The sequence below is a fragment of the Haemaphysalis longicornis genome, unplaced genomic scaffold (assembly GCF_048455015.1).
Source record: "Haemaphysalis longicornis isolate Haplotype H1 unplaced genomic scaffold, Haemaphysalis longicornis Haplotype H1 scaffold_12, whole genome shotgun sequence".
NCBI lineage: Eukaryota > Metazoa > Arthropoda > Arachnida > Ixodida > Ixodidae > Haemaphysalis > Haemaphysalis longicornis.
The window spans coordinates 28,088,966-28,101,132 of record NW_027526225.1 but is presented as its reverse complement, the minus strand read 5'-3'; the positions used below and the strand labels follow the sequence as shown (position 1 = coordinate 28,101,132).

Sequence of the window (12,167 nt, the reverse complement as noted above, 5' to 3'; positions counted from 1 at the left end):
TATCGCTTTCCAGGGTGCGTTTGCACTGGGCACAGAGGCTGACCCCAGGGGTCGACACACCCCAGCTGGGGTGGGGGGTGCTTTGGCAGAATATCTGGTGTGCCCCGCGTGCCTGTCGAGGTTTCTGCCTTTGTGTTGTGGCAGGGTGATTGTCCTCGGCCACCAGTTGTGGGGCGGGAAAGGTACGGGGAGCGGCTGCTTACAGTGGTTGGGCATCTCTCCCTCTGCCCACAGGGTTGGCCGCGGCCGTGGAGCCAAGGGAGGCGCTGCTCCAGCCGACAGACAGCCTGGTGAGTTGCACTGGTGGCGGTGTGTGGACAGGGGGGCACTTGGGCAGCCATATCCGCTGTGGTCTCTGTGTCCCTCTGGAGAACCTAAGGGCTTTGTGTCTGTGTGGGCTTGGTGTTGCCAGAGCCGATCCTATACGAAGGTACAGGATCAGCTTGGGCACGTCTCTGGTCTTACACCGGTGTGGAAGAAAGACGCGTACAACACATGAACAGGGCACAGCGCTGAACCACGGCTGGCGTTTGTTACAAGAGTGCTTGCGTGCAGAATTGGCGATGCATGAGTAGCTGCACACGAATGAAGCTTGCAGGCTCCAGCAGTTACGGGGCATTTATGGAAGCCGGGAGCAGCAACCACATCTGTGCAGCGTGCATCTGTGCAGCGGGAAGCGGCAAATAATGGCCACCTCGAGGTTGACAGGGCCTGTTCCCCTGTAAGGGTGGAGAGGGGTCTGAATGTGTCTCCACTCCTGTGCAGGTGGGAGTTCGAGCAACGGCTGGGGAGCAAGCAACTCGGCCTCTGGGTGAGTCCCTTGGTGGTTGGTTGGGGGAGGGAAACGAGCCTGGGCACGCTCAGTCACTGGCTGCTCTTTCAGTTAGTCCTGTGTTGAGGCAGAGCTGACCTTGTGCGGAGCTTTGGTGTAGCATGGGGGCAAGTGGCACCGGGGGAATGCTTACTGGACTTTGCCAGACATTCACATAGTGGCACAGCTTAATAAAATGAAGGTCAAATTTGTTGTCATTTACCTGTGTTTCCGGGGTTTTTGCTTTTGACTTGAGCACCACTAACTTTGCAGACTAGTGAACTTGGCGCACACTTGCTCATTGGCTGACCATTTTTCGATGCACGGGGCCTCGTGGGCAGTGCGATCCCTGACCGCTGGCGTCTCTGTGCTGCAGCTGGGGAGAGGCGTCCGGGGGCAGTGCGCCCGCGGCAGCGGTGGACTCTGGCTGGGGGGCGCCCAGCGGCAGCAGCAATGGGGTGGCCAGCACCGGTGCCAATTCCGGCTGGAATACGGGTGGGTGGAGCGGGAACAACGGGGCCGGGGACACCAACAGTGCTGCTGCTGCAGCCGCCGCAGACGACCCCTGGCAGGAGGACGACTCGGGTGGCGGCGGGGGCTGGAAGGAGAGCAGCTCCTCGGGCTTTGGAGGCGGCGACCGCTCGGGAGGAGGAGGAGGGGGAGGAGGCTCCAGTCGGGGTAAGCACTCTTCTTCCCCTTCATTGCAGCGACTGCGAAGGCACTAAACATGCTATGGACCACTCAAAATTCCGGCAACTTCATATGTGCCAGCGCTCGCCAGTGAGTTAACTGCTCGCTGGCATTCAAGTGATGCAATCAAAACTAAGCGTCTCTTCTGTGTCTTGTGTAACAAGGTTCAACTGTAACATCTGTTATTTGTTTGAAGTTTGCAATATGTTGGTATCGTTATTGAGCAAAAGCACTTTTCAACTTTATGCCGAACTTATTTTCTCTTCATGGCCTCTGTAAGGCTTTTTCTCACGGTACACATCTGAGCTGCCTCTGGATTGTACCGCTTTTCTGAGCGTGCCATTGCAGTGCCTTGTGCAAAGTTTCTCCAAGGGTACCGTTTCGCCTCTGGATTTTACCCTAGTGTTTAAATTTAACTTATTTTTAACCTTGTGTCTGGCGTGTCACATCCTTGGCTGCTGTGCCAATGAAGTCCAACTTGTATAAATCCCCTTTAGTCCTCTCTGGTTGGGCAGGGCACATCTTCAGGCGGTCTGTGCTGAAGGTGAAGCTCAATGTTTGGTGTGCCCTTTGTGTTTTACACAACACAGTGGTAGTCCTGCTCCCTTTCCCTGTGGGTATTCCACCTACACACTGGGACTGGTGTTTACAAGAACCATGTTGCAAAGTGGTGCCCATTTGAAGTGTGACAAATTAAATGCCAACCTCTGAATTGTGAAGAATGACCAGAAGTTTCCAAAGCTTCCCGGTCAAATGCAATTGCAAATTGCACAGAAAAATGTTGGCTGAGGTGGCAAAATAGTTGCGCAAGTTGGTTGGGTGGCAATTTTCAAACTGCTGCATCTCTGGAGTAACACTACTGGGCACTGCCATTTTGGTATCGCTAGATTGTCCGAGCTCTCATCTGCCGCTTTTGGGTCACCTTTATCATTGCTCGCTCACTGGGGTCTCTGCCTTTTGATTTGGTGCACATGGGATGCATTATTGGCTCCCTGGAGGCCCCTTCGTGCATGCGTGTAGAAATAACAGGGGCCCCAGGCTTTGCCCAGTGCATAACAATTTTTCCTGTAGGCAAGCTGCTTTCACTTCTGTATGCATAGTTGTAACAATAGCAAGGAATGTTTTTTTTTTACCTTGCCTGTCGGTAACATAGTACTCTTTATACCTGCAGGTGTTCACTGGTTTATATCCAAAGCATCCTAAGGATACAAATGAGCCACTTTAAAGCTTGTGAATTCAAGTCGGCCAATATTTCTCCCAGCGCAGCCAATGTGCGCGGGACTATATATGTGTGCATGGGAATTACTATAAACAACAAAAGTCATGCACCCGTCCGTCTAATGACAATGATGGTTGATTGCGAAGCTTTGTTGAAACCGATTCTTTGGTTGTCAGAGTTCGGACCGTTTCGCCCATGTCGAAATGGAGCACTCGGATAGACACCGGCTTCATGGCGTGAGGGACCCAGATTCGGTTCCAGCCATGGCAGGAATTTTCTTTCACTTCACCTTTGATCATTCATCATTGTCAGAGGAAGTTGGCTTTCCTGCAGGGTGTTCTCGCGTCAGAAACCATTAGTGAGAGCACTGAAGCTTCCCTTGAAACTGGAAAATGCCACGGCATACGGTCCATTTTTAATGCAGAGAACAGTTTCTTGTTGCTAATTTAGACCAGTCTGAACAATAGCTATAAAAGCCACGGCAAACATCCCTCTTGTGCATGATTTGAAATACCATATTCTACATTGATTCGCGAATTCTGTATTACTGTCACATCTAACGTCACAGGCATTAGTTGCTACTCTCATCGTAACTGGTAGCACAATAAGGCATAACACTTTTAAAACGCGTCCATCGTTCCATTCCCAAGGCTAGTGAGACTGCTGTCAAACACGGCATAACTGTGTAAATGCTGCATAGTCGAAGGGTTCGCTTAGCGAACGTCATTACGAATGCACAAACTGCGTCGCACATTGCGGAGAAGGGCCACGGTGGTCGCGTGCACCATGAAGCGTTCAATAACCTTTTTGAGCCACCCAGCTTCCTGTAATCTGGCTCGTGATCTGAGGCATTCCTGTAGCGGTATCGTAAACATTGAATTCCACAGCAGGTAAAATGACTGAGCATAAACTTGGCTGAACAAAGTGAAAACGAACTCTGCAGTTTGGGCAGCTGCCGTTTTGCGTTGCCGCTGCAATGGCCAGTCAAGGTTTCAGCGTACCCCGACTGGAGGGGCTATTGCACATCAGCATCTATTGCAGGCTTCATTTCTGTCTTTTTCTGCCGATTGTGTGTGAATGGAGGAAGAGACTACTGAAAGCTGAAAGAGGACCGCCCGGCTGATCTAACGATACCAAGAGGGCCGTGCTTGGCAGTGCGTTTGCAGTGTGTTCTGAAAATTGCCCCCCCCCATATTCTACACTCCTTGCTCTTTTGTGCTGATTTTTTATTATGGCTAGCAAAAGTATTTAACTCACTTCGGGGTGCTTGTCAGTGGGAAAAACTTGGCAAACGCACATACTACAAAATGGTGTGTGACTTTCAAAACTGTTGGTTTTTTTTTTTTTTTTTTTTTTTTTTTTTTTTTTTTTTTTTTTTTTTTTTGAAAGCAGTGTTTTCCCTTACCGAAAGTGTGTTAACTAAACGTATTGTTGCTCAAATTACAATTGTGAGCAGGCATGTCGGGGTTTTAGGGGAGGGCTTGTGGGCTTCCACGGGCCTACCTTGTAGTTTTTATGCCCGCATTAATAACGGTAGTTCCACTGAAGTCTTGCGAGCCCCAGGTCAAGCTGGTGAACAAGGAATGTTTTGCGGGACACTGCGTTGTGTTGTAGGTGAACCAGGCTTTCCTCGTAGTGAGGGAAGTGGTGGTTGGGAAGTGTGGCTGCTACAGTGGCGTGTTGTGCCCTGGTTGGTCCCACAGGCCCTTCTTCGGGGGGCTGGAACTCTGGTGGGCGGCGGACGAGTGGCAGAGGTGAAGCGGTAAACGCCAGCGGGCCTTTTTCTCTCCCCGTTCCTGTGTGTGCGCTGCCCTCCCTGCCCTCGTAGCACAGCAGCGCCCCGCTTGCCTTCCCGCTTGCGAGCACGTGGGGCCTGTTTTTGTTGCACCGGGGGAGCCAGACTCTGGGGTGCTTGTTGTTTGTAGCACATCTGCGCTTGGTTGTGTGCGGGTGGGGTGGTGGTTTTCAGTTGCAGGGGTGTGTGCCGGGCTTTGGGGCTGCTTGGTGTTTTAGTGCATTTGCAGTTGGGCGGTTTTGTTTGCCCGCAGTGTTCAGAGTGCCATCTGATGACATGTATTAGACATTTTTTAAAGTGTAAATTGGTGCAGCACAGTGTACGTGTTGTGTAGAGATTGTCTTAACTTCTCAATGCCATGGACGGTGGTTCCAGTCACCTCTTGCTTCCATCTTTTTTCGTCTCTAAATTCAGTTGTAATTTTCATTCCTGGTTTACACTATGTTTTTGGGGATCGATTTGTGTTGGTTAGGTTACTTTACACTACATTAGGGAGAGTGATGTAGGGGAGCTCTTGTAGATGGTTTTCGCTGAAAGGTATAGCCATCAATTACTCCGCTTTGCAATGCTGGAAACTGCCATGTCTGTGCCGCTTTGGCACAAACATGGCATGGCTTGTGCCCGCACCTCGCAGAAAGACTCGGTGGCGTGTGTCGTCTGGCCCGTTTCAGCCTGATTCTCAACAGTGGTGCCAACAGACATGTTAATTGCACTCCCATTGGGGTCGAGGCATGCTTTATGCTTGATGGGGGACAGTTTGCAACATCAAACACATTGTGTGGTTAGCATGGACAAGTTCCGCCATCTCGCGGAGCCAGACGTAACCAGTGATGGCGTACTCGCATGGTTACCCACATCCGTGCCACGCCAGCGAATACAACCTATATCACTGAAGTTTGGCAGGTGATTTCTTCGCTTGGCAGCGCGGAAAACTGCCATGGCCGTGGCTGCTCCAAATTTGGGATTTGGTGCTCCAGAGCGAAGGTATCTCTTTACGGTGACGTGCTCCAAATTTGGAATTTCCTGCCTCCCAAACCGAGATTTTGCTGCTCCAAAAATTGCCCCAAATCCTGTTAGGGCTGTTGCACCCCTGTCAGTGGGACGGCCTGATGCGTGTGTCGCCATGGAGGCTGCGCGGCCTGCTTGGCTGCCGTGAAGGAGGGGTTTGCCTCCTCTGCGAGCTGGGGGCACAATGCCACCTTAGCTACAGACGCTTGGCCACGAGTTGCTGCATGCATGCATTCCACGCCGGTTGCATTCTAAACTCTTGAGGCCAATCCCCCTCCTTGCCTCGTGGTGTGTGACTGTTCCTCTTCTCCCTTGCCTGTCTGCTGTGCAGCCTGCTTCAAGTGCAACCAAGAAGGGCACATGAGCCGCGAGTGCCCCAACGCTGATTCCTCCAACCGGAGCAGAGGTGGGTCCGTCGGGGGGCCGTGAAAGGGGGTCCCGGGTGTTAACTGTGTGTCTGTGCAGCCTGCTTCAAGTGTGGACAAGAGGGGCATATGAGCCGAGAGTGCCCCAACGCTGACTCCTCGGGTGGAGGGGGCCGTGGAGGCAGCCGTGCCTGCTTCAAGTGCGGGCAAGAGGGGCACATGAGCCGAGAGTGCCCCAATGCAGACTCGTCTGGAGGAGGAGGAGGGGGCAATCGTGGTGAGTGGGCTGCAAGGGGGTGACAAATGAATCGGGCAACTGGTGTTGAAGTCTTGTTTTGTAAGCAAAACTCAAGCCACTGAGGCTCTAACCAAGGTCACTATTCTGAGAGCCCCTCGATTGCAGCAACAGCCGCTTTAAGTAGCACTGTACTTTGAAGGGTGCCGCTGCCTATTTCTGCTTCTGCCGGATTTAGAAAACCTGTTCGCTTTCGGCTCAAGTGTTTAAGCGGGAACAGTCTCGGGCAGTAAATTTGTGCATGCCTACACACACTTTCTGCATAGTTTGGCTGTCGACTGGGGCTTTCTGCACAGCAAACTGTGTATTCACGCACCGTTGTTGCGGTGGCAGCTTCCGCTTCAGTAGCTCAAGGAAAATGAAGCCCGTCGATCACATTCACTATGCAGCGGACAAAAGCACTGGGAGGGGCCAAGACATAGCTTGGAAAGCAAAGTAACTACGCAGCTCCATCTAATGGGTGTACCAATGGGCCATTGTAGTGTGGTCGCGAAGTCTGCAGCGAAACATGGCAGCACATCCGCTTTCATTGAGGGCCAATTGGTGCTTCTTTCTTAATCTAGGTGCAGACAAGAGCAGTATGGAGGGGCGTTAACTGAGACCGAATTGCCAAGCCTGTTTGGTGTTCCCAAGCAAAGTGATTGATGGCGCTACTCTTGGAGAGTCTAGGCGGCTAGGTGCACCAGTGGGGGGGACTTCCTGTGTGAGGTTGTCGTCTCTCTCTCTGCGCATGATGCAGCCTGCTTCAAGTGCGGACAGGAAGGGCATATGAGCAGGGACTGCCCCAGTGCCGATTCGTCTGGAGGAGGAGGAGGAGGAAGCCGTGGTGAGTGTCCTTTCGTGTCGAGCGTGCGACTGCCGTGGGGTGTCGCTGAGCGGGACTGTGGTTGTTCTGCTCTGCCCACACAGCGTGCTTCAAATGTGGCCAGGAAGGCCACATGAGCAGGGACTGTACCAATGCACCCACCGGCAACAGTGAGGACCGCCCCAAGAGGGGTGAGTGCTGTTGGCCGCGGCAGTTGTCGAGTGTGACGTCTTGCACCCAGGATGGGTGCGAGGGGAGGTCAGACTTGTGCCACAAAAATCAAATCATGGGTTCTGGGGGTGGGGAAGATGCAATTGCTGGTGCCTGATCTATGGGTGTTCGTTCGAATACGCACAATTTTAGCCCTAGGCCATTAAAGGGGCACTGACACAAAAATTTTGCATCTTGTTTTCGGGGGGTAAGTAGCTAGTGACCTACTTATAACCTGTAGAAACCTCATTTGCTCTAGTGTGTGACGGTTGTTTAATTAGAGGAATTTTCAATGCGGCCAGTCGCAGTTTCGGTTTCAGCGGGTGCCGCGAAACGATGGATTTTGTGTAAACAAAGCTGACCACGTAACCGTCGGAGGGATATCACAGAAGAGCTGCCGTAGCACTGTCGAATCTGCATCGCCGGCAGTTTCTGCGAATGCCCCCACGTACTGATCTCGTGAGCAACTTAATTAAAACGTGCCCGTGGACGTGATGCAGGCGCTGCGAGTGCAAATGCTGCCGTGGCTAGAGAACGACGCGCGACGCTCGAGACGGGTGGCAAGACGCGCGCTGGGAGCAGCCAGTTGGTCTGCCTACAGATGTGTTCGGCTTAGCACTAGCTCCCCCTCCCCTCATAGCTTTCTCTCCATTGCCACATCGTTGTTCCCGAGTATAGGTGTGTTCCAAGCTGAGAACTAGGTGGCACTGGGTATTTCGAGGAACTGCCGTGCTTGTACCCACAGGGGAATGGCTGACGACCCTGTTGCCGTTTTTTGTGCAGGCTGCTTCAACTGTGGTGAAGACGGGCACATGAGCCGCGACTGCCCCAACCCCCAGCAGGAGCGCCGCAAAGGCTGCTTCAAGTGCGGGGAAGACGGCCACATGAGCCGCGACTGCCCCCAGGCCGGTGGCGAGGGGGGCGACTCCGAGCGCCCCCGGGGCTGCTTCAAGTGCCAGCAGGAAGGCCACATGGCCAAGGATTGCACCAACGAGCCGGTGCCGCGCCTGGGGCCAGACGGCAAGCCCATGGAGGCGCCCTACGTGCCCCCCTCCCTGCCCACGGACGAGGAGTCCCTCTTCTCTACCATCTCGACGGGCATCAACTTTGACAAGTACGACCAGATCCCCGTGGAAGTGAGCGACGCCCAGTTCCGCACGCCCTTCAACACTTTCGCCGAGATGGGCCTGTGCGGCCTGCTGCTGCAGAACCTGGAACGCGCCAAGTACATCAAGCCCACACCTGTGCAGAAGTACGCCGTCAAGATAGCACTGGGTGGCCGGGACCTCATGGCCTGCGCACAGACGGGCTCTGGCAAGACGGTGAGAGCTTGCTCGCGCTCAATTGTGATTCCAGGTGGAAGCACATCATTAGGTGTTCTTTGTATTTGGAGCTCGTCATGTCTTTGCTGTGGAGATAGACGCTGGCCACGTCTCGTGCCTTGTTTCTCAAGCTCTTCCATAGTCACTGTTCTGAAAAATTGGCCAGTGTGCCGAGCACGATAGCACTCGTAAGGTTGTCACGCAGGGCTCGCACAGGTCCTTGAAAACCCTTGAATTTTAAGTGTCAATTTCAAGGCCTTGAAAGTCCTGGAATATTTAGCGGTCTTTGAAAACCCTTGATTTTTATGGGTGATTATCAGTGGGTCTGTCTTTTCACAAGGATTTAAAGTGTTTATATTTGATTGCAAGTTTTAACTAATGCAAAAAATAATGTAACAATCCAGTCTCAGTGTTATCGCACAAAGTTGCAACAGCAAATTTTTGGTTGAGAACGAGGCAATATTAGAAGCAGGAACTTGTGAATTCAACCTGCCATGATATTTTTGGTCCACTCAGCGGGAGATATAGAAATGCGATTTGCGTCGTCCTGCTTGTCGAACGCAGCAATTATGACTTATATCAAAACAAATAAATGTTCCAACATCTTGAATCTCAAAAAAAGAGCAGCTTGCAAAAAGAAAGCAGTCAAAGATGTATTCGAGTGCAACCGTTGCTTATTTAATATCTTGCTGACACCCTTGCTGACAAAACATGTGATACAAGCAAAATTGCATGCATTGTGAAATAAAACCGCCTGAGAAAAAACGGGAAAAAGAAAGAACTACTTCTAAACACCAACAAAAAAATAAAGCTGGGGTGCTTTCAACGACTCGTTAGCACTTATTTGAACTAATGTTCTTAGGTATTGTGCAATATACAACTTTCGCATTGTGTTGAAAATTTTATTATAAATAATCCCAGATAAATCATTAGATGGGGTCCTTGATAATGTATTTTCTGGTTCTTTAAAATCCTTGAATATCTGCGTTTGAAGCGTGTACGAACGTTGTCATGGTCAAGTTTATAGTATCAACTGAGGTGGGCCACAAAGGAAGCCTTGGGGTGGATTTCCTGCTTTGTCAATAGTATTTCTCCCAGATGCAAGGACAGTCTTCGTGTACCTCTCCGGCTGTGCATTGCAGAAATGTTGCCGGAGGATCTAAGCCCGAGTGTGTTGCCTGTGTGCAGGCGGCCTTCATGCTGCCCATCTTGCACACGCTGCTGAGCGACAGCTCGCTGGAGAACCCATCGGGCCAGTGCCCGCAGACGCCGCTGGCGGTGATCCTGTCGCCGACGCGCGAGCTGGCCATCCAGATAGCGCAGGACGCGCACAAGTACGCCTACGACTCGATCCTGCGCACGGTGCTCATCTACGGCGGCACCTCGGTGGCGCACCAGTCGGCGGTGCTGTCGCGCGGCTGCCACATCCTGGTGGCCACCACGGGCCGCCTCAAGGACTTTGTGGAGAAGGGCAAGGTGTCCTTTGAGCGGCTGCGCTTCCTGGTGCTGGACGAGGCCGACCGCATGCTGGACATGGGCTTTGAGCCGGACGTGCGCCAGCTGGTGGCCCACCCGAGCATGCCGGCCAAGGGCCAGCGGCGCACGCTCATGTTCTCGGCCACCTTCCCCGAGCCCATCCAGGTGCTGGCCCGCGAGTTCCTCGAGCAGCCCGTGCAGCTGTCCGTGGGCGTGCTGGGGGCAGCCAACTCGGACGTGCAGCAGTGCGTCTTCCAGGTGACCCAGTTCGAGAAGCGCCAGAAGCTGCTCGACATCCTGGCTGAGGAGGGCTCCGACCGCGTCATGGTCTTTGTGGAGAAAAAGAAGACGGCCGACTTCCTGGCAGCCTTCCTGTCGCAGAAGGGTGTCAAGACCACCAGCATCCACGGGGACCGCTACCAGCGGCAGCGCGAGGAGGCGCTGCAGGACTTCCGCCGGGGCACCTGCCCAGTGATCGTGGCCACGGCCGTCGCTGCCCGGGGCCTCGACATCAAGGACGTGCGCCACGTGGTCAACTACGACCTGCCCCAGTCGATGGACGAGTACGTGCACCGCGTGGGCCGCACAGGCCGCGTGGGCAACCTGGGCAAGGCAACCAGCTTCTACGACTCTGAGGCCAACGGGGCCCTGGCCAAGCCCCTCGTCGACATCCTCGCCGGGGTGGGTCTCTCGCTGGCTTTTCTTTCAAGGGTGGTGCAGCGTATCAGCACCTTTAACGTCCTGCATGGCACGAAGTGTTGCCTCTGTTGCTTTCAAGGGGCTTGACAGTGTCTTCCCTCATTGTGCAGTCCCAGCAGGAGGTGCCCGAGTGGCTTCAGCAGGAGGCACTGTACGGCGGAGGAGGCGGCGGTGGTGGCGGATTTGGCGGAGGCGGCGGCGGTGGATGTGGAGGTGGATCCAGAGTGAGTCCTTTGCAGCAACTTTTTCCCTCCAGGAAACAGTGTTGTTGAAGTTTAGTAGCCTCTACAGAAATGGTCATAGCTGCATTGCCATCGGCCCGCTGCTATGGGCTATCATCCTCGTTGACTCGAGGCCAGTCTCTTTGCTGGCATCATGTCTTGTGTTTCATGAGCATGCATCTAGGTTTTTCACCCTCTTCCGCTCTGTGCTGCATAGGGTGAGCCTCCGGCCGCTCCCCTTGTCATCCCTGGGGTCGACAGCAGTGGGCCTTGCTCAGTGCGCCTGTGACACACTCCTGTCCATGTTTGCAGGGTGGCAACGCTGGAGACTCGTGGGGCTCTGCTGGCGGTGGCGCTGCCGAGGCTGAGGAGGAGGAGTGGAACTGAGTCCTCCCTTGTTCCTGTTTTCTGTGTTCAGTTTTTTCCCTTGTTTTTGTCCCGCCCCTAAACCCCAGGTGTGCGGGCCCCTCTTGTACATAGCGAGGCAGAGTGTAAAGAGAGGTTTTTACTGTTTGTGCAAATAAAGAGTTTTCTAGTTTCTCCTGGCACTGTGGTCCCACCGGGTGTCGTCACTGTTGCCTCCTTGAATGACCAAGATGGTAGACAACCTTGAGCCACGGTTACTGAAGGCTGGGTGATAGCCAGCACTGCGACTTGGTATCTCTGCGCAACTGCCTCCTGAATCTCCTGACTAGAGCTGCCCAACGCCTCTCTCCATAGCTCGCTGCTGGAAATAGGGAAGGGGCCGTAAAGGCAAACCCATATGGAATGTTCCAGAGTGGCACTTTGGCTGCAGTGGGGACAGTACAAATGAAGAGGTGGATGTGGCGTAAACGGAGCTCTGCATGGGAAGGAGTCTGGAGGGAGGAGTGAGCGGGGAGGAATGACATTCCGAGAAAATATTGTGGCTCTAGGGAAGTTTGCGCGCGACTGCAGCGCCGCCGCTTAGCAATTCTGGGTCGGTGGATGTTGCGACCGGCCGTTCAGCGTACGTAAAAACGCCCGCTGCGTGCGGTTCGACGTTGTGTGGCGAAAGTTTTTAAGAAACAGTTATAATTGGAAGATGCAGTGTCCAGGGGCGAGACAGCTGTGCATCTTGCGGGGTTTTGATACAAATTTGTTTTCCTGTGCCAGGCTGCTCGAAAATTGCAAAAATTGCGCCAAACTGCTCCGAAAGAGTATGGGTGGGAGCCGAGGATTTTAACGCTCCCGTCAATTTCAGAGGGGGAAAATGCTTACTGATGGCATAAT

The 12,167-nt window shown here is 53.3% G+C and overlaps 1 protein-coding gene across 7 annotated transcripts in view; it reads left to right on the top strand.

Moving 5' to 3' along the window:
• LOC144162530 (ATP-dependent RNA helicase DDX4-like) overlaps positions 1 to 11,464 on the top strand; it is a 58,034-nt gene extending 46,570 nt beyond the window's left edge. For 3 of the 7 annotated variants that reach the window (XM_077693098.1, XM_077693103.1, XM_077693104.1), the window contains exons 3-14: positions 235 to 290; positions 766 to 811; positions 1,188 to 1,489; positions 4,424 to 4,474; positions 5,855 to 5,929; positions 5,989 to 6,165; positions 6,923 to 7,009; positions 7,093 to 7,179; positions 7,982 to 8,520; positions 9,709 to 10,677; positions 10,806 to 10,919; positions 11,229 to 11,464. In XM_077693098.1, coding sequence (XP_077549224.1) covers positions 235 to 290; positions 766 to 811; positions 1,188 to 1,489; positions 4,424 to 4,474; positions 5,855 to 5,929; positions 5,989 to 6,165; positions 6,923 to 7,009; positions 7,093 to 7,179; positions 7,982 to 8,520; positions 9,709 to 10,677; positions 10,806 to 10,919; positions 11,229 to 11,303 — 2,578 coding nt within the window. In that variant the 3' untranslated portion in view covers positions 11,304 to 11,464. The remainder of the gene's footprint in view (positions 1 to 234; positions 291 to 765; positions 812 to 1,187; positions 1,490 to 4,423; positions 4,475 to 5,854; positions 5,930 to 5,988; positions 6,166 to 6,922; positions 7,010 to 7,092; positions 7,180 to 7,981; positions 8,521 to 9,708; positions 10,678 to 10,805; positions 10,920 to 11,228) is intronic. The other 4 variants (XM_077693100.1, XM_077693102.1, XM_077693099.1 and 1 more) reach the window with 4 other exon arrangements.
• The last annotated feature ends 703 nt before the right edge of the window (positions 11,465 to 12,167 follow it).